General features: G+C 48.9%; 3 protein-coding genes across 3 annotated transcripts in view; all 3 read left to right on the forward strand.

The window, feature by feature from the left end:
* Positions 1-15,232, forward strand: part of slc4a2a (solute carrier family 4 member 2a) — an 18,802-nt gene extending 3,570 nt beyond the window's left edge. The window contains exons 5-20 of the mRNA XM_061084457.1: positions 1,638-1,818; positions 1,922-2,057; positions 5,143-5,290; positions 6,111-6,207; positions 6,299-6,483; positions 6,564-6,783; positions 6,946-7,149; positions 7,273-7,421; positions 8,143-8,337; positions 8,556-8,765; positions 13,613-13,702; positions 13,784-13,950; positions 14,035-14,288; positions 14,371-14,540; positions 14,645-14,818; positions 15,148-15,232. Of these exons, the coding sequence (XP_060940440.1) occupies positions 1,638-1,818; positions 1,922-2,057; positions 5,143-5,290; positions 6,111-6,207; positions 6,299-6,483; positions 6,564-6,783; positions 6,946-7,149; positions 7,273-7,421; positions 8,143-8,337; positions 8,556-8,765; positions 13,613-13,702; positions 13,784-13,950; positions 14,035-14,288; positions 14,371-14,540; positions 14,645-14,818; positions 15,148-15,228 (2,661 nt within the window). The 3' untranslated portion in view covers positions 15,229-15,232. The remainder of the gene's footprint in view (positions 1-1,637; positions 1,819-1,921; positions 2,058-5,142; positions 5,291-6,110; positions 6,208-6,298; positions 6,484-6,563; positions 6,784-6,945; positions 7,150-7,272; positions 7,422-8,142; positions 8,338-8,555; positions 8,766-13,612; positions 13,703-13,783; positions 13,951-14,034; positions 14,289-14,370; positions 14,541-14,644; positions 14,819-15,147) is intronic.
* A 3,769-nt stretch (positions 15,233-19,001) lies between these two features.
* LOC133018331 (dnaJ homolog subfamily C member 5B-like) lies at positions 19,002-21,084 on the forward strand. The gene is made up of 4 exons (XM_061084671.1): positions 19,002-19,108; positions 19,188-19,401; positions 19,477-19,651; positions 20,987-21,084. The coding sequence occupies exons 1-4, from the start codon at positions 19,002-19,004 to the stop codon at positions 21,082-21,084; spliced, it is 594 nt and encodes a 197-aa protein (XP_060940654.1).
* A 1,411-nt stretch (positions 21,085-22,495) lies between these two features.
* Positions 22,496-22,500, forward strand: part of LOC133018330 (E3 ubiquitin-protein ligase TRIM63-like) — a 5,684-nt gene continuing 5,679 nt past the window's right edge. The window contains exon 1 of the mRNA XM_061084669.1: positions 22,496-22,500. This exon is cut by the window's right edge and continues 115 nt beyond it. Coding sequence (XP_060940652.1) covers positions 22,496-22,500 — 5 coding nt within the window.

Raw genomic sequence — 22,500 nt, forward strand, 5'->3', positions numbered from 1 at the left:
CAAATAACGTCATCACCACAAGGTGGCAGCGCTCGTAACTGAGATATGTTGCTTAAATTCTGGAGGAAGTGGAGACGTGTGTGTGTGTGAGTGTGAGTGTGTGTGAGTGTGAGTGTGAGTGTGTGGGTGGGCATGTGTGCGTGTGTGTGTGTGTGTGTGTGTGAGTGATTGTGTGGGTGGGCATGTGTGTGTGTGTGTGTGTGTGTGATTGTGTGGGTGGGCATGTGTGTGTGTGTGGGTGTGTGTGTGAGTGTGTGTGAGTGAGTGAATGAGTGAGTGAGTGATTGTGTGTGAATGTGTGTGGGTGGGCGGGTGTGGGTATGTGTGTGTCTGTGTGTGAGTGAGTGTGTGTGTGTGTGAATGTGTGTGTGTGTGTGTGTGTGTGTGTGGGTATGTGTGTGTGTGTGTGTATGTGTGTGTGTGTGGGTGGGCGGGTGGGCGGGTGTGTGTGTGTGAATGTGTGTGTGTGTGTGTGTGTGAGTGAGTGTGTGTGTGTGGGTGGGCTGGTGTGTGTGTGTGTGTGAGTGTGTGTGTGTGTGTGTGGGTATGTGTGTGTGTGTGGGTGGGCGGGTGGGCGGGTGTGTGAGTGTGTGTGTGTGTTTGTGTGTGTGTGTTTGTGAGTGAGTGAGTGTGTGTGTGTGGGTGGGTGGGTGTGTGTGTGTGTGTGTGAGTGTGTGTGTGAATGTGTGTGTGTGTGTGTGTGTGTGTGTGTGTGTGTGTGTGTGTGTGTGTGAGTGTGAGTGAGTGAGTGTGTGTGTGTGTGTGGGTGGGCGGGTGTGTGTGTGTGTGTGTGAGTGTGTGTGTGAATGTGTGTGTGTGTGTGTGTGTGTGTGTGTGAGTGTGAGTGAGTGTGTGTGTGAATGTGTGTGGGTGGGCGGTGTCTTCCAGTGAGGTGGGACCGGTGATGTCACTCGTGTGAGGGCAGGTAAACCCTGAGTTGAGTCTGTGAGGCTTCAGTCTTCACGATGGACAGGCGACACTGTGAGGTACAGGCTGATTCATCCCGTCTGTGTTTAACCTGTTTGAGCCTAGTTTAGAATGTGTGTGAGTGTGTGTGTGTGTGTGTGTGTGTGTGTGTGTGTGTGTGTGTGTGTGTGTGTGTGAGTGAGTGAGTGAGTGTGTGTGTGTGAGTGTGTGTGTGTGTGTCTGTGTGTGTGTCTGTGTGTGTGTCTATGACCTCTATATGGACTTAGCCTTCCTTGACAAGTTGACCAAATACCCATTGTTGCTACCATGACAGACCCAGGCTCTACATGTAAACTGGTAGTATTGATATTTGAAGTCTGGGGCGTGTCCATAAACTTTGGGTCAGTGGGCTACGACTGAACCTTTGACCTTTGACCTTTGGCAGGACTTAGTAAGAGCCGATCTCAACAACTATCAAAGTTCTGCTCTGTATCAGCTGCTGCAGGTGGTCCTGCTGTTTGGCGTCGGAGATGTTTCTTGTTCCCATGAGTCACTGAGCTGTGTCCAACCTCTGAGAAATGTTTGAATCCTTGTTGTACGAATATGATTGGTGGATTCAAATAAATGATTTAAATGTGTGTGTGTGTGTGTGTGTGTGTGTGTGTGTGTGTGTGTGTGTGTGTGTGTGTGTGTGTGTGTGTGTGTGTGTGTGTGTGTGTGTGTGTGTGCAGGTGTTTGTGGAGCTGAACGAGCTGATGATTGACAGGAACCTGCAGCTGCAGTGGCGGGAGACGGCTCGGTGGATCCGATTGGAGGAGGAGCTGGAGGAGGAGACTGAGCGCTGGGGGCGGCCTCACGTCGCCTCTCTCTCTTTCCGCTCGCTGCTCGAGCTCCGGAGAACCCTCTCCCACGGTGAGCTGCTGCCCCCGCTGGACAGACACCGACACTGCACACACACTCACAGCCAACTGTAACTGATGATGTCACAGTGCGACCTCTGGCTCCGTGTCTTTAGGGGCGGTGCTTCTGGACCTGAAGCAGAGGACGCTGCCGGACATCGCCCAGCAGGTGGCGACGCAGATGGTGATCTCCGATCAGATCAAAGCTGAGGATCGGACCAGCGTCCTGAGAGCTCTGCTGCTCCCACACAGGTCTGTCCTCCACCTGTCCTCCACCTGTCCTCCACCTGTCCTCCATCTGTCTTCCATCATCCATCTGTCCTCCACCTGTCCTCCACCTGTCCTCCACCTGTCCTCCATCTGTCCTCCATCATCCATCTGTCCTCCACCTGTCCTCCACCTGTCCTCCACCTGTCCTCCATCTGTCTTCCATCATCCATCTGTCCTCCACCTGTCCTCCACCTGTCCTCCATCTGTCCTCCATCATCCATCTGTCCTCCACCTGTCCTCCATCTGTTCTCCATCATCCATCTGTCCTCCACCTGTCCTCCATCTGTCCTCCATCTGTCTTCCATCATCCATCTGTCCCCCATCTGTCCTCCATCTGTCCTCCACCTGTCCTCCATCTGTCCTCCACCTGTCCTCCACCTGTCCTCCATCTGTCTTCCATCATCCATCTGTCCTCCACCTGTCCTCCACCTGTCCTCCATCATCCATCTGTCCTCCACCTGTCCTCCACCTGTCCTCCATCTGTCCTCCATCATCCATCTGTCCTCCACCTGTCCTCCACCTGTCTTCCATCATCCATCTGTCCCCCATCTGTCCTCCATCTGTCCTCCACCTGTCCTCCACCTGTCCTCCATCTGTCCATCACCTGTCCTCCATCTGTCCATCGCCTGTCCTCCATCTGTCCATCACCTGTCCTCCATCTGTCCTCCATCTGTCCATCATCTGTCCATCATCTGTCCTCCATCTGTCCATCCTCTGTCCATCCTCTGTCCATCACCTGTCCATCACCTGTCCTCCATCTGTCCTCCATCTGTCCTCCATCTGTCCATCACCTGTCCTCCATCTTTTCATCATCTGTCCATCATCTGTCCTCCATCTGTCCATCACCTGTCCATCATCTGTCCTCCATCTGTCCTCCATCTGTCCATCACCTGTCCTCCATCTGTCCTCCATCTGTTCATCATCTGTCCATCATCTGTTCATCATCTGTCCTCCATCTGTCCATCACCTGTCCATCATCTGTCCTCCATCTGTCCTCCATCTGTCCATCATCTGACCATCATCTGTCCTCCATCTGTCCTCCATCTGTCCATCATCTGTCCATCATCCATCTGTCCATCATCTGTCCTCCATCTGTCCTCCATGTGTCCTCCATCTGTCCATCATCTGTCCTCCATCTGTCCATCATCTGTCCATCATCCATCTGTCCATCATCTGTCCATCATCCAGCTGTCCATCATCTCTGCATCATTCATCTGTCCATCCTCTGTCCATCATCCGTCCATCATCCGTCCATCATCCGTCCATCCTCTGTTCATCATCCATCCGTCCATCATCCATCTGACCATCATCTGTCCATCATCCATCTGTCCATCACCTGTCCATCACCCATCTGTCCATCATCTGTCAATCACCTGTCCATCATCCATCCGTCCATCCTCTGTCCATCATCCATCCGTCCATCATCCATCTGTCCATCTGTCCATCATCCATCTGTCCATCATCTGTCCATCATCCATCTGTCCATCACCTGTCCATCATCTGTCCATTATCTGTCCATCATCTGTCCATCATCTGTCCATCATCCATCCGTCCATCCTCTGTCCATCATCCATCCATCATCCATCTGTCCATCATTAGTCTATCATCCATCCGTCCATCCTCTGTCCATCATCCATCCGTCCATCATCCATCTCTCCATCATCCATCCATCATCCATCTGTCCATCATCTGTCCATCATCTTGCCATCTTCTGTCCATCATCTGTCCATCATCCATCTGTCCATCACCTGTCCATCACCTGTCCTCCATCTGTCCATCACCTGTCCTCCATCTGTCCATCATCTGTCCATCATCTGTCCTCCATCTGTCCTCCATCTGTCCATCCTCTGTCCATCCTCTGTCCTCCATCTGTCCATCATCTGTCCTCCATCTGTCCTCCATCTGTCCATCACCTGTCCTCCATCTGTCCTCCATCTGTCCATCATCTGTCCATCATCTGTCCATCATCTGTCCTCCATCTGTCCATCACCTGTCCATCATCTGTCCTCCATCTGTCCTCCATCATCCATCTGTCCATCATCTGTCCTCCATCTGTCCTCCATGTGTCCTCCATCTGTCCATCATCTGTCCTCCATCTGTCCATCATCTGTCCATCATCCATCTGTCCATCATCTGTCCATCATCCAGCTGTCCATCATCTCTGCATCATCCATCTGTCCATCCTCTGTCCATCATCCGTCCATCATCCGTCCATCCTCTGTCCATCATCCATCCGTCCATCATCCATCTGTCCATCACCTGTCCATCATCCATCTGTCCATCATCTGTCAATCACCTGTCCATCATCCATCCGTCCATCCTCTGTCCATCATCCATCCGTCCATCATCCATCTGTCCATCATCCGTCCATCATCCATCTGTCCATCATCTGTCAATCACCTGTCCATCATCCATCCGTCCATCATCTGTCCATCATCCATCTGTCCATCACCTGTCCATCACCCATCTGTCCATCATCTGTCAATCACCTGTCCATCATCCATCCGTCCATCCTCTGTCCATCATCCATCTGTCCATCATCCGTCCATCATCCATCTGTCCATCATCTGTTCATCATCCATCTGTCCATCACCTGTCCATCATCTGTCCATCATCCATCTGTCCATCCTCTGTCCATCATCCATCCATCATCCATCTGTTCATCATCCATCTGTACATCATCTGTCCATCATCTGTCCATCATCCATCTGTCCATCCTCTGTCTATCATCCATCCATCATCCATCTGTCCATCATCTGTCTATCATCCATCCGTCCATCCTCTGTCCATCATCCATCCGTCCATCATCCATCTCTCCATCATCCATCCATCATCCATCTGTCCATCATCTGTCCATCATCTGTCCGTCATCTGTTCATCATCCATCTGTCCATCATCCGTCCATCATCCATCTGTCCATTATCTGTCCATCATCTGTCCATCATCCATCTGTCCATCACCTGTCCATCATCTGTCCATTATCTGTCCATCATCTGTTCTTCATCCATCTGTCCATCATCCATACACCCAGAGTGTCTTCATGTCTTCTCCGTGTCTCTGTCCTCAGTCACCCCAGTGATGAGAAAGATCACAGCTCGTTCAGCAGGAACATCTCTGCAGCCAACATGGCCGCCCTGATTGACAAACACAACGGCCAATCAGAGCTCCCACAAAACCTGACCAATCACAAAGAGGCTGAGCCAGAGAAGACCAAGGTAAAACGAAGACATTAAATCAACTCACAAATAAAGAAGTTGCACATGGTCCTGAACAGTGGCGGCTGGTGATAACATGTGATCGGGGGGGCGCAGCGGGGGGGGGTTCGATCCTTCATGGAACTTCTCAGCTGTTTCAGGTCTCACACCCACGTGGTTGTCCACTGTTCCACCGTGCCGACACGTTCAAACAGGAGAAGCGGTGAAAGACGTTAACACCACCCGGGAGTCACGTCTGTTCCTCAGAACAACAGCAGGTGGAAACTCGTCTTCATCACCTGCTGCTGGATCTGTAGATCCGGTCGGACTGAGATCCGTCATCCTGTTTATTTCTTGTTGTGGGTTTTTTGTAAAGAAATCTCCGGATTCACCAGAGTTCCACCAGAAGTCTCCTGTCGTTCCCGGTCAGCTCCAGTGACCCAGTGACGCCACTGGTCCTGAACCAACTCCTCCAGCAGCAGCTAGTGCGACGCTGATGGGAAAGAATTTAGGAAAAGCCTGTTGATGGTTTGGTTGCCTGCCTGGTGAGGAGGAGGAGTTCATCTGCTGGAGATTATCATTCAGTTTGACCCCCCATGGAGACGGTGCCGCCTCATTCTTGTGTTGGGTGGTGGACCCGGTGAAGTGAGTCTCTGGAGGAACACGAGCTCAGTCTGGTGTCGATAACTCTGAACCTCAGGTCCAGAGAAGGAGTGATGCTGTGACAGATGACAAGTCCCACTGGGGGTCTTCAGTGAAGCAGTGGTTAGGATTCAGCTTTTCAAATGAGTAAATGTAAACATTTGTCAAGATTCTGAGGTTTTTTTTGTGGCGTGTCCAGAGAGAAGCCCCGCCCCTCTGTCAGCCCAGATCCAAACATGAAGCAAAGCTGATGGAGAAGATCCCAGAGAGAGCTGAGGCCACCGTGGTTCTCGTCGGTATGCAACACAAAAGTACACATCGTCTACACATCCTCTTCTTCTTCAATGTGTGGAGTTGTGTCACAGAATCCCTCGGCTGTGTCTGCAGGCAGCGTGAGCTTCCTGGACCAGCCCTCCATGGTGTTTGTGCGGCTGCAGGAGGCGGTCCTGCTGGAGTCTGTCCTGGAAGTCCCCGTCCCTGTGAGGTTCCTGTTCTTGCTGCTGGGCCCCCCCGTCGCCAACGTGGACTATCACCAGATGGGACGCTCCATCTCCACCCTGATGTCAGACAAGGCGAGTCCCACAGACAGACACACGCTCTGCTTCCTCAGAGCTTCAGAACAAATGTTGTGTAATGGATTCTGACTCCTCAGCACTTCCATGAGGCAGCGTACCAGGCTGACGACCGCCAGGACCTGCTGACGGCCATCAACCGCTTCCTGGACTGCAGCGTGGTGCTGCCGCCCTCGGAGGTGGACGGGGACCAGCTGCTGCACTCGGTCGCTCGCTTCCAAAGAGAAATGCTCCAGAAGAGGGAGGAGGAGCAGGGCAGCAAACTGCAGGAGAAACCCTCGAGTCCTCAGCAGCATGAAGGTCAGTCAGCAGGTTGCTCCTTCTGTCAATGAACAGGTCTCATCAGCAGTTATGAATTTGGACATTGCGGTCACTTCCAAGACAAACATGTCGCCTCAGAATAAGACTAAATGTTTCCTTCTTATTATCTGAAGATTCTCATGGACTGTGATCTTATCTCAGACTCGCTGGTTCCTTCCAAACCCGGCGACGAGCCCCTGCGGCGGTCGGGCCGTCTGTTCGGAGGTCTGATCCAGGACGTGGCTCGCCGCTACCCTCAGTACCTCAGTGACCTCAGAGACGCTCTGAACCCTCAGTGCATGGCCGCCATCATCTTCATCTACTTCGCTGCCCTGTCGCCTGCCATCACCTTCGGGGGGCTGCTGGGTAAGACCCCGAGCTTTGTGACGAGCTGTGGTGGAACCAGATGTTTATTTGATGATTACATACAATCACCAGACATTGTTTTAGACGTTGTGTTGTTGCTGTGATCGCTGACCTTTGACACAGGTGAGAAAACAGAGGGTCTGATGGGCGTGTCGGAGCTGATTGTTGCCACGGCGATGCAGGGCATCGTGTTCAGCGTGTTGGGGGCTCAGCCGCTGCTGGTGATCGGCTTCTCTGGACCGCTGCTGGTGTTTGAAGAGGCCTTCTACACTGTGAGCTCACCTGACTCTCTTCACACCTGTTTCTATACAACATGTCTGTGGACACATCGTGTCGTGGAGATCGATGGACACACAAGGTTCTAGTGAGAACTGCTTGTTTCTATTTATTTCCCCACATCTCTAACTCTGATGGTATCTCCCGGTTCCATCGTGAGTCCTGTCAACACAATGTTCACTTGAGGGGTTTTCAGACCTTCACTTTACCACATCCACTCAGATGAGGGCAAATGGAAACTCCTCTCCTACTCTGTATCTTCAGGCTGTCAACACAGGATAAGAACTAGAACTTCCACACAGTGAAGTGAGGGAGCAGTGAGGCTGTGAGAGAAGAGAGAGGCCTTTCATCCAATCAGCACTGTGTATCAGTAGATTTGTTTTGGTCAAGATAATGAGTCGTTTTGATAAAGCTGTTATGCAGATGATGGTTGACTGTACATCTCAAATAAACCTTAAAATTTGAAAACCATAATTGGTCAAACCGATTAATTGAACTTTATTACTGTTAAAACTCAAGATTGTCTTTGATACTTCATGTGATGTTTCATCTGTTCTGCTAACCCTCTGAAATCTTTGAGTCGCTTTTAACTAGGAATAGACTTTTAGCTTAATGTTATATATTTCATTACTTACAGATTTTTTCACCTACCTCCTTACAGGTTAGGGATCCTCCATCAGAGCAAAGTATCTTACCTGGTCTTTTCCTTCTGTATAGTTTTGTAAAAGCAATGGGATCGAGTACTTGACGGGCCGGGTGTGGATCGGGTTCTGGCTGGTGCTGCTGGTTCTCCTCACTGTGGCCTTCGAGGGAAGCATCCTGGTTCGCTTTGTCTCCCGCTTCACTCAGGAGATTTTCTCCTTCCTCATTTCCCTCATTTTCATCTACGAGACCTTCGCCAAAACAGTCAAGGTAAAGCCAGAGAGCAACGAGCATGAACTCTGCATATTCAAAAGTAACAGGAATTATGTTTTGCGTGTTGAGATTACAGATTGATTAATACATTAAGATTATTTTTATGTTGAAGTCTGAGTGTGTGTGAATTAAAGGTTGTGATGCAGACAACAGTATCTGTCAATACAACACAGAGCAGCACTGGAGGTGTTCTTCTTTGTCTTGGTCCTTTCTAGATCTTTCAGGAGCATCCTCTCAAAAACTGTTACCATGGAAACAACACAGTATCTCCATTTCTCTGCAACTTTACAACTGTTGCTGGGAATCCTGGGAAGGTTGTTGGAGAGCCCAACACTGCCCTGCTGTCGTTACTGCTCATGGCCGGAACGTATTTCATCGCTTTCTTCCTCCGCAAGTTCAAGAACAGCTCCTTCTTCCCCGGCAGGGTCAGTACATTCAGGCACAGCTACATGTTCAGGTCCATGTTCAGGTCCATGTTCAGGTCCATGTACAGGTCCATGTTCAGCTACATGTTCAGGTACATGTTCAGGTACATGTTCAGGTCCATGTTCAGGTCCATGTTCAGGTACATGTTCAGGTCCATGTTCAGGTACATGTTCAGGTCCATGTTCAGCTACATGTTCAGCTACATGTTCAGCTACATGTTCAGGTCCATGTTCAGGTCCATGTTCAGGTCCATGTTCAGGTCCATGTTCAGGTCCATGTACAGGTACATGTTCAGGTACATGTTCAGGTCCATGTTCAGGTCCATGTTCAGCTACATGTTCAGGTCCATGTTCAGGTCCATGTTCAGTTCCATGTTCAGCTACATGTTCAGGTCCATGTTCAGGTACATGTTCAGGTCCATGTTCAGGTCCATGTTCAGCTACATGTTCAGGTCCATGTTCAGGTCCATGTTCAGCTACATGTTCAGGTCCATGTTCAGGTCCATTTTCAGCTACATGTTCAGGTCCATGTTCAGGTCCATGTTCAGCTACATGTTCAGGTCCATGTTCAGGTCCATGTTCAGGTCCATGTTCAGCTACATGTTCAGGTCCATGTTCAGCTACGTGTTCAGGTCCGTGTTCAGGTCCATGTTCAGGTCCATGTTCAGGTCCATGTTCAGCTACATGTTCAGCTACATGTTCAGGTCCATGTTCAGGTCCATGTTCAGCTACATGTTCAGCTACATGTTCAGGTCCATGTTCAGGTCCATGTTCAGGTCCATGTTCAGGTCCATGTTCAGGTCCATGTTCAGCTACATGTTCAGGTCCATGCTCAGCTACATGTTCAGCTACATGTTCAGGTCCATGTTCAGGTCCATGTTCAGCTACATGTTCAGCTACATGTTCAGGTCCATGTTCAGGTCCATGTTCAGGTACATGTTCAGCTACATGTTCAGCTACATGTTCAGCTACATGTTCAGCTACATGTTCAGGTCCATGTTCAGGTCCATGTTCAGGTCCATGTTCAGGTCCATGTTCAGGTGCATGTTCAGCTACATGTTCAGCTACATGTTCAGGTCCATGTTCAGGTCCATGTTCAGGTCCATGTTCAGCTACATGTTCAGGTCCATGTTCAGCTACATGTTCAGGTACATGTTCAGGTCCATGTTCAGCTACATGTTCAGGTACATGTTCAGGTCCATGTTCAGGTCCATGTTCAGGTCCATGTTCAGCTACATGTTCAGCTACATGTTCAGGTACATGTTCAGGTACATGTTCAGGTCCATGTTCAGGTCCATGTTCAGCTACATGTACAGGTCCATGTTCAGGTCCATGTTCAGGTCCATGTTCAGGTCCATGTTCAGGTACATGTTCAGGTCCATGTTCAGGTCCATGTTCAGGTCCATGTTCAGGTACATGTTCAGCTACATGTTCAGCTACATGTTCAGGTCCATGTTCAGGTCCATGTTCAGCTATATGTTCAGGTCCATGTTCAGGTACATGTTCAGGTCCATGTTCAGGTACATGTTCAGCTACATGTTCAGCTACATGTTCAGGTCCATGTTCAGCTACATGTTCAGCTACATGTTCAGCTACATGTTCAGGTCCATGTTCAGCTACATGTTCAGGTCCATGTTCAGCTACATGTTCAGGTCCATGTTCAGGTACATGTTCAGGTACATGTTCAGCTACATGTTCAGGTCCATGTTCAGCTACATGCTCAGGTCCATGTTCAGGTCCATGTTCAGCTACATGTTCAGCTACATGTTCAGGTCCATGTTCAGCTACATGTTCAGCTACATGTTCAGGTCCATGTTCAGCTACATGTTCAGGTACATGTTCAGGTACATGTTCAGGTCCATGTTCAGCTACATGTTCAGGTCCATGTTCAGGTCCATGTTCAGCTACATGTTCAGCTACATGTTCAGGTCCATGTTCAGCTACATGTTCAGGTACATGTTCAGGTACATGTTCAGGTCCATGTTCAGCTACATGTTCAGGTCCATGTTCAGCTACATGTTCAGGTCCATGTTCAGCTACATGTTCAGGTCCATGTTCAGTTACATGTTCAGCTACATGTTCAGGTCCATGTTCAGGTCCATGTTCAGGTCCATGTTCAGGTCCATGTTCAGATACATGTTCAGGTCCATGTTCAGGTCCATGTTCAGCTACATGTTCAGGTCCATGTTCAGCTACTTGTTCAGCTACATGTTCAGGTCCATGTTCAGCTACATGTTCAGGTCCGTGTTCAGGTCCATGTTCAGGTCCATGTTCAGGTCCATGTTCAGCTACATGTTCAGCTACATGTTCAGGTCCATGTTCAGGTCCATGTTCAGGTCCATGTTCAGCTACATGTTCAGCTACATGTTCAGGTCTATGTTCAGGTCCATGTTCAGGTACATGTTCAGCTACATGTTCAGCTACATGTTCAGCTACATGTTCAGCTACATGTTCAGGTCCATGTTCAGGTCCATGTTCAGGTACATGTTCAGGTACATGTTCAGCTACATGTTCAGCTACATGTTCAGCTACATGTTCAGGTACATGTTCAGGTACATGTTCAGGTACATGTTCAGCTACATGTTCAGCTACATGTTCAGCTACATGTTCAGGTACATGTTCAGGTACATGTTCAGGTCCATGTTCAGGTCCATGTTCAGCTACATGTACAGGTCCATGTTCAGGTCCATGTTCAGGTCCATGTTCAGGTCCATGTTCAGGTCCATGTTCAGGTCCATGTTCAGGTCCATGTTCAGGTCCATGTTCAGCTACATGTTCAGCTACATGTTCAGGTCCATGTTCAGGTCCATGTTCAGCTATATGTTCAGGTCCATGTTCGGGTTCATGTTCAGGTCCATGTTCAGGTCCATGTTCAGGTACATGTTCAGCTACATGTTCAGCTACATGTTCAGGTCCATGTTCAGCTACATGTTCAGCTACATGTTCAGCTACATGTTCAGGTCCATGTTCAGCTACATGTTCAGCTACATGTTCAGGTCCATGTTCAGCTACATGTTCAGGTCCATGTTCAGCTACATGTTCAGGTACATGTTCAGCTACATGTTCAGGTCCATGTTCAGCTACATGTTCAGGTCCATGTTCAGGTCCATGTTCAGCTACATGTTCAGCTACATGTTCAGGTCCATGTTCAGCTACATGTTCAGCTACATGTTCAGGTCCATGTTCAGCTACATGTTCAGGTACATGTTCAGCTACATGTTCAGGTCCATGTTCAGCTACATGTTCAGGTACATGTTCAGGTACATGTTCAGGTCCATGTTCAGCTACATGTTCAGGTCCATGTTCAGCTACATGTTCAGGTCCATGTTCAGCTACATGTTCAGGTCCATGTTCAGTTACATGTTCAGCTACATGTTCAGGTCCATGTTCAGGTCCATGTTCAGGTCCATGTTCAGGTACATGTTCAGGTACATGTTCAGCTACATGTTCAGGTCCATGTTCAGGTCCATGTTCAGGTCCATGTTCAGGTACATGTTCAGCTACATGTTCAGGTCCATGTTCAGGTCCATGTTCAGGTCCATGTTCAGGTACATGTTCAGCTACATGTTCAGGTCCATGTTCAGCTACATGTTCAGGTCCATGTTCAGGTCCATGTTCAGGTACATGTTCAGCTACATGTTCAGGTCCATGTTCAGGTCCATGTTCAGCTACATGTTCAGGTCCATGTTCAGCTACATGTTCAGGTCCATGTTCAGCTACATGTTCAGGTCCATGTTCAGTTACATGTTCAGCAACATGTTCAGGTCCATGTTCAGGTACATGTTCAGCTACATGTTCAGGTACATGTTCAGGTCCATGTTCAGGTCCATGTTCAGGTCCATGTTCAGCTACATGTTCAGGCCCATGTTCAGCTACATGTTCAGGTCCATGTTCAGGTCCATGTTCAGGTCCATGTTCAGCTACATGTTCAGGTCCATGTTCAGGTCCATGTTCAGCTACATGTTCAGCTACATGTTCAGGTCCATGTTCAGGTCCATGTTCAGGTCCATGTTCAGGTCCATGTTCAGCTACATGTTCAGCTACATGTTCAGCTACATGTTCAGCTACATGTTCAGGTCCATGTTCAGGTACATGTTCAGGTCCATGTTCAGGTCCATGTTCAGGGTGTTTGCATGTACGTGACCACACATGTGTGTGTACAGGCACAAACAGGTGCACACACAAGTGTTTACAGTAGGTTCAGTGATACAGGTAAACACACATACTGTTTACGGAGATACACACGGGTACAGGTGATTGTTTACGTTTATCTTGGTCCACAGGTAAATAAATGTAGATATCAGCAGAGGTGCCGGTGCAGATAGAGGATCGAGAAGATCTCATTCACTGAACAAAAGGCCGCTGCTCTTGTAGCTGTACTGATTGACCCGTTTTGAAATGGAGCTGTTTCTCTGCACACGCGTGTTTCACTGAATCACCATCTCACATGTACCGCTAGTCACTGCTTCAGCACCTGGAAAACAACCTGATCAACAGACATGAGAGTTCTCAGCCACTGAGACACATAAACAGGGCCGGAGGCTACGGCTACAGAAGATCAACCTGTTCCTGTTAGTTTTGGGTTTTGTTTTTTTGGCCTGGCTGAAAAACTAATTTCCCCTCGGGGACAATTAAGCTGAAGTTGAAGAGGTGCAGATTCAAGTACAAACATACAGATACACACATTTATTTCTGTACACAGGTACAAGTACAAATGCACAGGTAAATGTACATGGAGATACAGGGTCATAAAGGTGCAGCTCTCACTACATTTCACAGGTACAGGTGTGTAATAAGTGTTCTGATATTCAAAGTCTAAATCTGAGGTCTCACAATTCTGACTTAAGCTCCGTCGGATCATCGGAGACTTTGGGGTCCCGATTGCTATCCTCATCATGGTGCTGGTGGACTACAGTGCGGAGGACACCTACACACAGGTCAGACCACAGCATGTTTAAGACTCATCAACACATCTGTGTGAATCCTCTGTTGAATTGACTTCTTTCTGTGACTGACAGAAACTCAATGTGCCCAGTGGATTCTCTGTCTCCAGTCCAGAGAAGCGTGGTTGGATGATTTCTCCTTTGGGATCGGACGGGCAGTTCCCCATCTGGATGATGGGCGCAAGCATTCTGCCGGCCATCCTCGTCTTCATCCTCATCTTCATGGAGTCCCAGATCACAGCGTACAACACTCTCTTCCTCTGGTCTTGTTGTTTTTTTTTGGTTTTGGAATGAAGTGTTAATGTCACTTTCCCTGCTTCCGTCAGACTGATAGTCAGTAAGAAGGAGAGGATGCTGGTGAAGGGAACTGGTTTCCACCTGGACCTCCTCATCATCGTGGCGGTGGGTGGAGTCTCAGCTCTGTTTGGTTTGCCTTGGCTGTCAGCTGCAACAGTTCGGTCCGTCACCCACACCAACGCCCTCACCGTGATGAGCAAAGCTGTCGCCCCTGGCGACAAGCCCCGGATCCAGGAGGTGAAGGAGCAGCGGGTGACTGGCTTCCTGGTGGCCGTGTTAGTGGGTACGACTCTGAGTCCGTCTGCGACTGACGTGACCAACGCTTGTGCTGCAGCTTCTGATCTGGTCCCTGCTCCTCGCCGCAGGTCTGTCCATCGTGATCGGAGAGGTTCTGCGTCAGATCCCTCTCGCCGTGCTGTTTGGGATCTTCCTCTACATGGGTGTGATGTCCCTGAACGGGATCCAGCTCACCGAGAGGCTCATCCTGCTGCTGATGCCCTCAAAGTACCACCCGGACCAAAGCTACGTCCGCAAGGTTAGACCCGCCCCCCCGCCCCCCGGCCAGGGACACAACATCTGTCACTGAACGAGGTGTGAAACTGGGTCACATGATGTGGACACCTGTCTCTTGTCTGACAGGTACGGACGTTAAGAATGCACATGTTCACTATTGTCCAGCTGACCTGTCTGTCCCTGCTGTGGGTCGTCATGGCGACGGCAGCAGCACTAGCCTTCCCCTTCGTGTTGCTGCTGACGATCCCGGTGAGGATGCTGCTGCTGCCTCGGCTCTTCACCCGCAGGGAGCTGCAGAGCGTGAGTCCCTCTTCCTTTGACCTTTGACCTGACACTACATCAGGCTGGTTTGTGCCAGTTTGTTACCAAGTGAAACCAGATCCACACAAAGTCGTAACAACCGATCTGAACAGGTTGTTGGATTTGATCGACACGTCTGTAGCTTTTCTCTGAATGAAACATGAACAGTTCCAACTACAAACTAACTTCTCCTGAGAAACAGTTTTAATAAAACTCGTCTGTGATGTCGTTCTGTGTTGACATGTGATCAACGTGTCGTACATGTGAATAATGTACGTGGTCAGTCTGACTGTTGCCATGACGCTGACCTCTGGCCTGTGCTCCTGCAGCTGGACGCTGACGACATGGAGTCGCCCCTGGAGGAGAAGGACGGGCAGGACGAGTACTCACAGCTGCAGATGCCCGTGTGACCCGGCAGCAGCGAGATGATTGGTGGATCTTACTCCATGGACTGATCCTGCGCCCCCCCTTCAGTAGCATCCAACATGTACCCTGTAGGGTTGTTCTGGTCCTTAGTTTTTAGATCTGGTTCAGATCTGGTTTAGTTCTGGTTCAGTTCTGGTTCAGGTCTGATTTAGTTCTGGTTCAGGTCTGATTTACCTCTGGTTCAGGTCGGGTTAGTTCCGGTTGAATGAGGTTCAGGTCTGGTTTAGTCATGGTTCAGGTAGGGTTCATTCTTGGTCAGTTCTGGTTCATTTCTGATTCAGGTCTGGTTAGTTCTGGTTCAGTTTTGGTTAGTTCTGCTTCAGGTCTGGTTAGTTCCGGTTCAGGTCTGGTCAGGTCTATTTCAGGTCTGGTAAGTTCCGGTTCAGGTCTGGTTAGTTCCAGTTCAGGTCTGGTCAGGTCTGGTTAGTTCCAGTTCAGGTCTGGTTCAGTTCTGGTTCAGTTCTGGTTAGTTCTGGTTAGTTCCGGTTCAGGTCTGGTTAGTTCCAGTTCAGGTCTGGTCAGGTCTGGTTCAGGTCTGGTTAGCTCTGGTTAGTTCTGGTTCAGGTCTGGTTAGTTCCAGTTCAGGTCTGGTCAGGTCTGGTTCAGGTCTGGTTAGCTCTGGTTAGTTCTGGTTCAGGTCTGGTTAGTTCTGGTTCAGGTCTGGTTAGTTCTGGTTCAGGTCTGGTTAGTTCTGGTTAGTTCCGGTTCAGGTCTGGTTAGTTCCGGTTCAGGTCTGGTTAGTTCTGGTTAGTTCCGGTTCAGGTCTGGTTAGTTCCGGTTCAGGTCTGGTTAGTTCTGGTTAGTTCCGGTTCAGGTCTGGTTAGTTCCAGTTCAGGTCTGGTCAGGTCTGGTTCAGGTCTGGTTAGTTCTGGTTCAGGTCTGGTTAGTTCTGGTTCAGGTCTGGTTAGTTCCAGTTCAGGTCTGGTCAGGTCTGGTTCAGGTCTGGTTAGCTCTGGTTAGTTCTGGTTCAGGTCTGGTTAGCTCTGGTTCAGGTCTGGTTAGTTCTGGTTCAGGTCTGGTTCTGTCTCTCGTTAACTGAAACCCTCTGTATGTGTAACTGTTTGTTTCTTCATCATTAAACACAAACGATCTGATTGGTTTCATGTTTCTCAGTTTCTCACATTTTACTAATTTATTCAACTTTGACATTTTACTGATTCAATACATGTTCATCAAAACATCATAAAGTTGTTCATACTAGAAGAAACACTGACATCTGCTGGCCACTTCAGTGATAGTCACATTTAACAAGGTGTCACGTCACCAACACGATCACACGAACAGACATAATGGTTTCCATGGTTACCTCCGTCACAAAGCCTCCATCAGAGCGTCTCAGTGAAACCTGAGCAGGAGACATGTGGTCACCTGAGCTGCTGCTGAATGATAGATGGAGACGCCCAGAGATCCTGCTCAGGTTCCTGGAGGAGAGGACAACACACAACTGAACCAGGACCGGACAACACACAACTGAACCAGGACCGGACAACACACACCTGAACCAGGAGAGGACCGGACAACACACAACTGAACCAGGAGAGGACAACACACACCTGAACCAGGAGAGGACCGGACAACACACAACTGAACCAGGACCGGACAACACACAACTGAACCAGGAGAGGACCAGACAACTGAACCAGGACCGGACAACACACAACTGAACCGGGATAGGACAACACACAACTGAACCAGGACCGGACAACACACACCTGAACCAGGAGAGGACCGGACAACACACAACTGAACCAGGAGAGGACCGGACAACTGAACCAGGAGAGGACAGGACAACACACAACTGAACCGGGACCAGACAACACACAACTGAACCAGGAGAGGACGGGACAACACACAACTAAACCAGGAGAGGACCGGACAACACACAACTGAACCAGGAGAGGACAACACACACCTGAACCAGGAGAGGACAACACACAACTGAACCAGGAGACGACAACACACAACTGAACCAAGAGAGGACCGGACAACACACAACTGAACCAGGAGAGGACAACACACACCTGAACCAGGAGAGGACAACACACAACTGAACCAGGAGACGACAACACACAACTGAACCAGGAGACGACGGGACAACACACAACTGAACCAGGAGAGGACAACACACAACTGAACCAGGACCGGACAACACACAACTGAACCAGGACCGGACAACACACAACTGAACCAGGAGAGGACCGGACAACTGAACCAGGAGAGGACCGGACAACACACACCTGAACCAGGAGAGGACCGGACAACTGAACCAGGAGACGACCGGACAACACACAACTGAACCAGGACCGGACAACACACAACTGAACCAGGAGAGGACGGGACAACACACAACTGAACCAGGAGAGGACCGGACAACTGAACCAGGAGACGACCGGACAACACACAACTGAACCAGGAGAGGACCGGACAACTGAACCAGGAGACGACCGGACAACACACAACTGAACCAGGAGAGGACCGGACAACACACAACTGAACCAGGAGAGGACCGGACAACTGAACCAGGAGACGACCGGACAACACACAACTGAACCAGGAGAGGACCGGACAACACACAACGGAACCAGGAGAGGACCGGACAACTGAACCAAGAGAGGACCGGACAACTGAACCAGGACCGGACAACACACAACTGAACCAGGAGACGACGGGACAACACACAACTGAACCAGGAGACGACGGGACAACACACAACTGAACCAGGAGAGGACAACACACAACTGAACCAGGAGAGGACAACACACAACTGAACCAGGACCGGACAACACACAACTGAACCAGGAGAGGACCGGACAACACACAACTGAACCAGGACCGGACAACACACAACTGAACCAGGAGACGACCGGACAACACACAACTGAACCAGGAGAGGACAACACACAACTGAACCAGGACCGGACAACACACAACTGAACCAGGAGACGACCGGACAACACACAACTGAACCAGGAGAGGACAACACACAACTGAACCAGGAGAGGACCGGACAACTGAACCAGGAGACGCCCAGAGATCCTGCTCAGGTTCCTGGAGAAGAGGACAACACACAACTGAAGCAGGACCGGACAACACACAACTGAACCAGGAGAGGACTCGACAACTGAACCAGGAGACGACCGGACAACACACAACTGAACCAGGAGAGGACTCGACAACTGAACCAGGAGACGACCGGACAACACACAACTGAACCAGGAGACGTTCGACAACACACAACTGAACCAGGAGACGCCCAGAGATCCTGCTCAGGTTCCTGGAGGAGAGAACAACACACACCTGAACCAGGAGAGGACAACACACACCTGAACCAGGAGACGACAACACACACCTGAACCAGGAGACGACAACTCACACCTGAGGCTTCACCAGGTAACGGCTCTTTTCTCTCTCACAGGTTCAGTTTGGTTGATGACATCACGTTTGAATCCTGCTGAAATAAACTGGACCAGACTTTACATGTTTTACAGGAGAGTGAAGACGTCCATGTTTCTGCTGCTCACTGACTCGTCTCCTTAGAACAATTTAAATAAAGTTATGTGGGTTTGAATAATGGAGTTCATCAGTCTATTTTATTGTTATTGTGACCAAGCCTGGATCAGTAGTCCGGCCCCAGGTGGTCCAGGTGGTTCAGGTTCAGGTGGTTCAGGTGGTTCAGGTTCAGGTGGTCCAGGTGGTCCAGGTGGTTCAGGTTCAGGTGAGTCTGACCTGGTTTCCCTGCGGCAGGTGATGTGTCAGGATGTCTGACGGGAGGCAGCGAACTCTGTCCACCGCAGGCGAGTCTCTCTATCACATCCTGGATCTGGAGAGGGGCTGCAGCCATGAGGAGATCAAGAAGTCCTACAGGTGAGTGAGGTCATCTTCAGTCTGTGTCGTCCACTTCTGGAGCTTTCAGCTCTAATAGTAACATGTGGACCTGTGACAGGAAACTGGCGTTGCGCCACCATCCTGATAAAAACCCCGAGAACCCGGACGCTGCCGAGAAGTTCAAGGAACTGAACAGCGCCCACGCCGTCCTGTCCGACCTCACCAAGAGGAACATCTACGACTCCTATGGATCCCTCGGACTCTACGTGGCCCAGCAGTTCGGAGAGGACAACGTTAACACCTATTTCATGTTGTCCACCTGGTGGGCTAAGGTGAGGGAGGGGGGCTTACAAAGTCTCAGAGTCTGACCTGAGGGGGGGGGCGCTGACGCTGTGTTTGTGTGTCAGGGTCTGTTCGTGGTGTGTGGCGTCCTGACCGGATGTTACTGCTGCTGCTGTCTCTGCTGCTGCTGCAACTGCTGCTGCGGAAAACTCAAACCCACGCCTGCCGGGGAGGGGGCGGAGCCTGACTACATCTCCCCTGACGACCTCGAGGAAGAGATACGCAACGACCTCGACAATAGTGAGACAACAGGAAGTGAGCTTTGTCAGTCAGCTTTTACATTAAATCAAATCCGGGGCAAAGTGGCTCCATGTTTCTGATTTTTACGCTGAACCACGCCCACTAATCACGCATTATGGTCCACGCCATGAGGTGCAGACCGCACGGTGACATTTTTATGTAAATCAAATTAAAGTTGTAAAACAAGGCTTTCTTTCTGATGCCAGTAGGTGGCGCTATGACCCTGAGTTACTTTTGACATATGGGGCTGTTCAGCCCTGGACTCTGATCATGTGACATACGTTTGGGGCTGATTGGACAACGCACAGGAGAGTTATGAAAATATCTTCTTTGGCGAAGGATCAACCTTCGCCGCAGTGTTTACACGGTTTGAGGAAACGACAACATTCTGACCACGAAGCTCATTTGAGCTTTATATTGTAAAGCAGCCAGGAGCAGTGCATCAAAGTATAAAATCTGTGACTTCCTGTTGCCAGCAGGTGGCGCTGTGACGATCAGTCAATATGGACACATGGATCTGTTCAGGGCGGGACTGTGGTCGTTTGAATGAGGTCAAAGTCCGATTGGACAATGCACAGAGGATCACAAATCACTCTTTTTTGACGAATCATCAAACTTTGACGCCAAGCCACGGTCACACTGTATGAAGTACACTAAAATAATTGAGGTCGTTTTAATCTACGTGTTGTTGAGGGGACACTGACCGAAGTTGATCAAATGTAAGCTCTAGGAGGAGTTTGTTAAAATACTCTTGTAAGATGGCCAAATTGGCCACTAAATCCAAAATGGCCGAAGTCCTGTTGTGTTTTTCACAATTGTCCTTGAGACTTTTTGTCTGTCTGGTCATGTTACACTTGTCTACCGGCTTTGCCCCGCCCATTTCAAATTACGCCAGAAAACGTACATGTTCACCACTTTAGAGTTTTCTACAGAGTTGCATGAGTTCTTGAACTCGTCTCGGACCTGAACACCGAGATTCATTTAAACAGGTGCTCTGATTAGAGCCTTTAACTCTTCCCTTAACAAACCACTTCCACCTTAACTTAAAAACACAGATTCTTGTGGCAAGCTTCAAGGTGAAAACTAGTTTATATGAAATAGCTTAAAAATGAGCATTTAATAAAACTATTACAATCATCGGCTGATTGGTCCGGGTGTGGTCCAGCAGGTTGAGGGTTCGACTTCCGGCTGATCCTTTTATTATGTCTGTCCGTGATTGTTTCCTGTCTCTTTCAAAATAAAAAAAGGTATGGATTTGTACATCGCTGCTCAGGCCCGAGGTCCTGAGGCCATGATGTCATAAGATAACAAAGGTTTTTCTGTTTTTTCTTTCAGATGTTGAGACTCCGATCGTTCAGCAGCCGACAAACGCCGGCGAGAAAACTCAGCTGATCACTGACGGACACCGAAGATACGGAGACACCTTCACATGAAGCTGACAGGAAACAGGAAACAGGAAACACTGCCGCAGTCCCACACCTGACCACCTGACACCGGAGAGAGCTGACACTGGTTCTGGTTCAAGTCTGAACCAGAACCAGTTTAACGTCAGCCAATAAGAGGCCACGTCATGTCTTAAAGCAACAGTCTGACATGACGTTATATATTTATATATAAAATATCTGTCTGTTCATTAACAGGTGAAAACATTATTCGTTCAGACTGTTCCTTTAACACAGCAGCTCTTTAATTCAACTCTGATTGGTTGAAGTTCTTTCCCTAAGCATAAATAAAGGTTAAGATTTAGAAAATTAATAAACCTGATGTAAATAATGTTTTACTTTTAAGTGTGTTGCATTTATATTATGTTTATTTTATTTGTGAATAATGTTCAGAGTGTGACGTGATGTCTCCTGTAATCACGTCTGTCCAGCAGAGGGCGCTGATATGATTGGACTCATTTATCTGGATTGTTGTGTTGCTGTGTGTTGAAATATAAAATATTTGATTTTACAGATGTCCATGTGTTTTTCTTCATGTTCTATCTGAATCTGAACTTTACATTCAACACATTTCATGTGTCTTGCTCAACCTGTCTGAAAAAAAAAGATTGACATTTTTCTCACTTTATGACTTGACACTGGGATTAACTCCACGTTTCACTCAGTTATAAAAAGTTGACCAAATTATCTTATATATTCTTCCTGCTGTTAAGAATCAAATCAATTGAAAATGATATAAATGTATGACACAAAACTAAAATGTTATAAAAACGAACAGAATATATACACAAACATGGACTTTATTGTTGTTTTCAGTCATCGTCTTCCTCCTCCTCTTGTCTCCTGGCCAGGAGAGAAGCCCCGCCCCTTCTCATCGCTGCAGTCATGTGATACTTCCGTCAGACTTCAGATGCTCTAATGCCGTAACAGATGGAAACTAAACTTTGAGCCAAGCTTCAAATTAAAGTTTGCATTTTGAATTAAAAGGGACAGAAGGAATTCGAGATGATGTTTGGGATGAAGTCATAAATTATTAAAAATAAATATCAGAACCAACACTGACCAGCAGGGGAGGCTGCAGCCTCCTCAGCGTCTCTGACACTGAACTGTCCCTTTAAGAATCTGTCCTGCTTCCTGACTTTGACCCCTCCCACCTGGCTCTGTCACGCCTCCTTGTGACCTTTGACATATAAGGACTCTTCGGCACGGCAACAGCTGACGTCTGTCCATCTAAAAACAGACTCACAGTTCTCACACTGCTGTGCACAGACCCACACACCACAGACCTACACACCACAGACCCACAACACCACAGACCCACAACACCACAGACCCACAACACCACAGACGCACAACACTACAACATCTCTTGAGAGCCCTGCCCCCCCCCCCCCCTGGTGTCATGGA

The sequence above is a fragment of the Limanda limanda genome, chromosome 13 (assembly GCF_963576545.1).
Source record: "Limanda limanda chromosome 13, fLimLim1.1, whole genome shotgun sequence".
Taxonomy (NCBI): Eukaryota; Metazoa; Chordata; class Actinopteri; order Pleuronectiformes; family Pleuronectidae; genus Limanda; species Limanda limanda.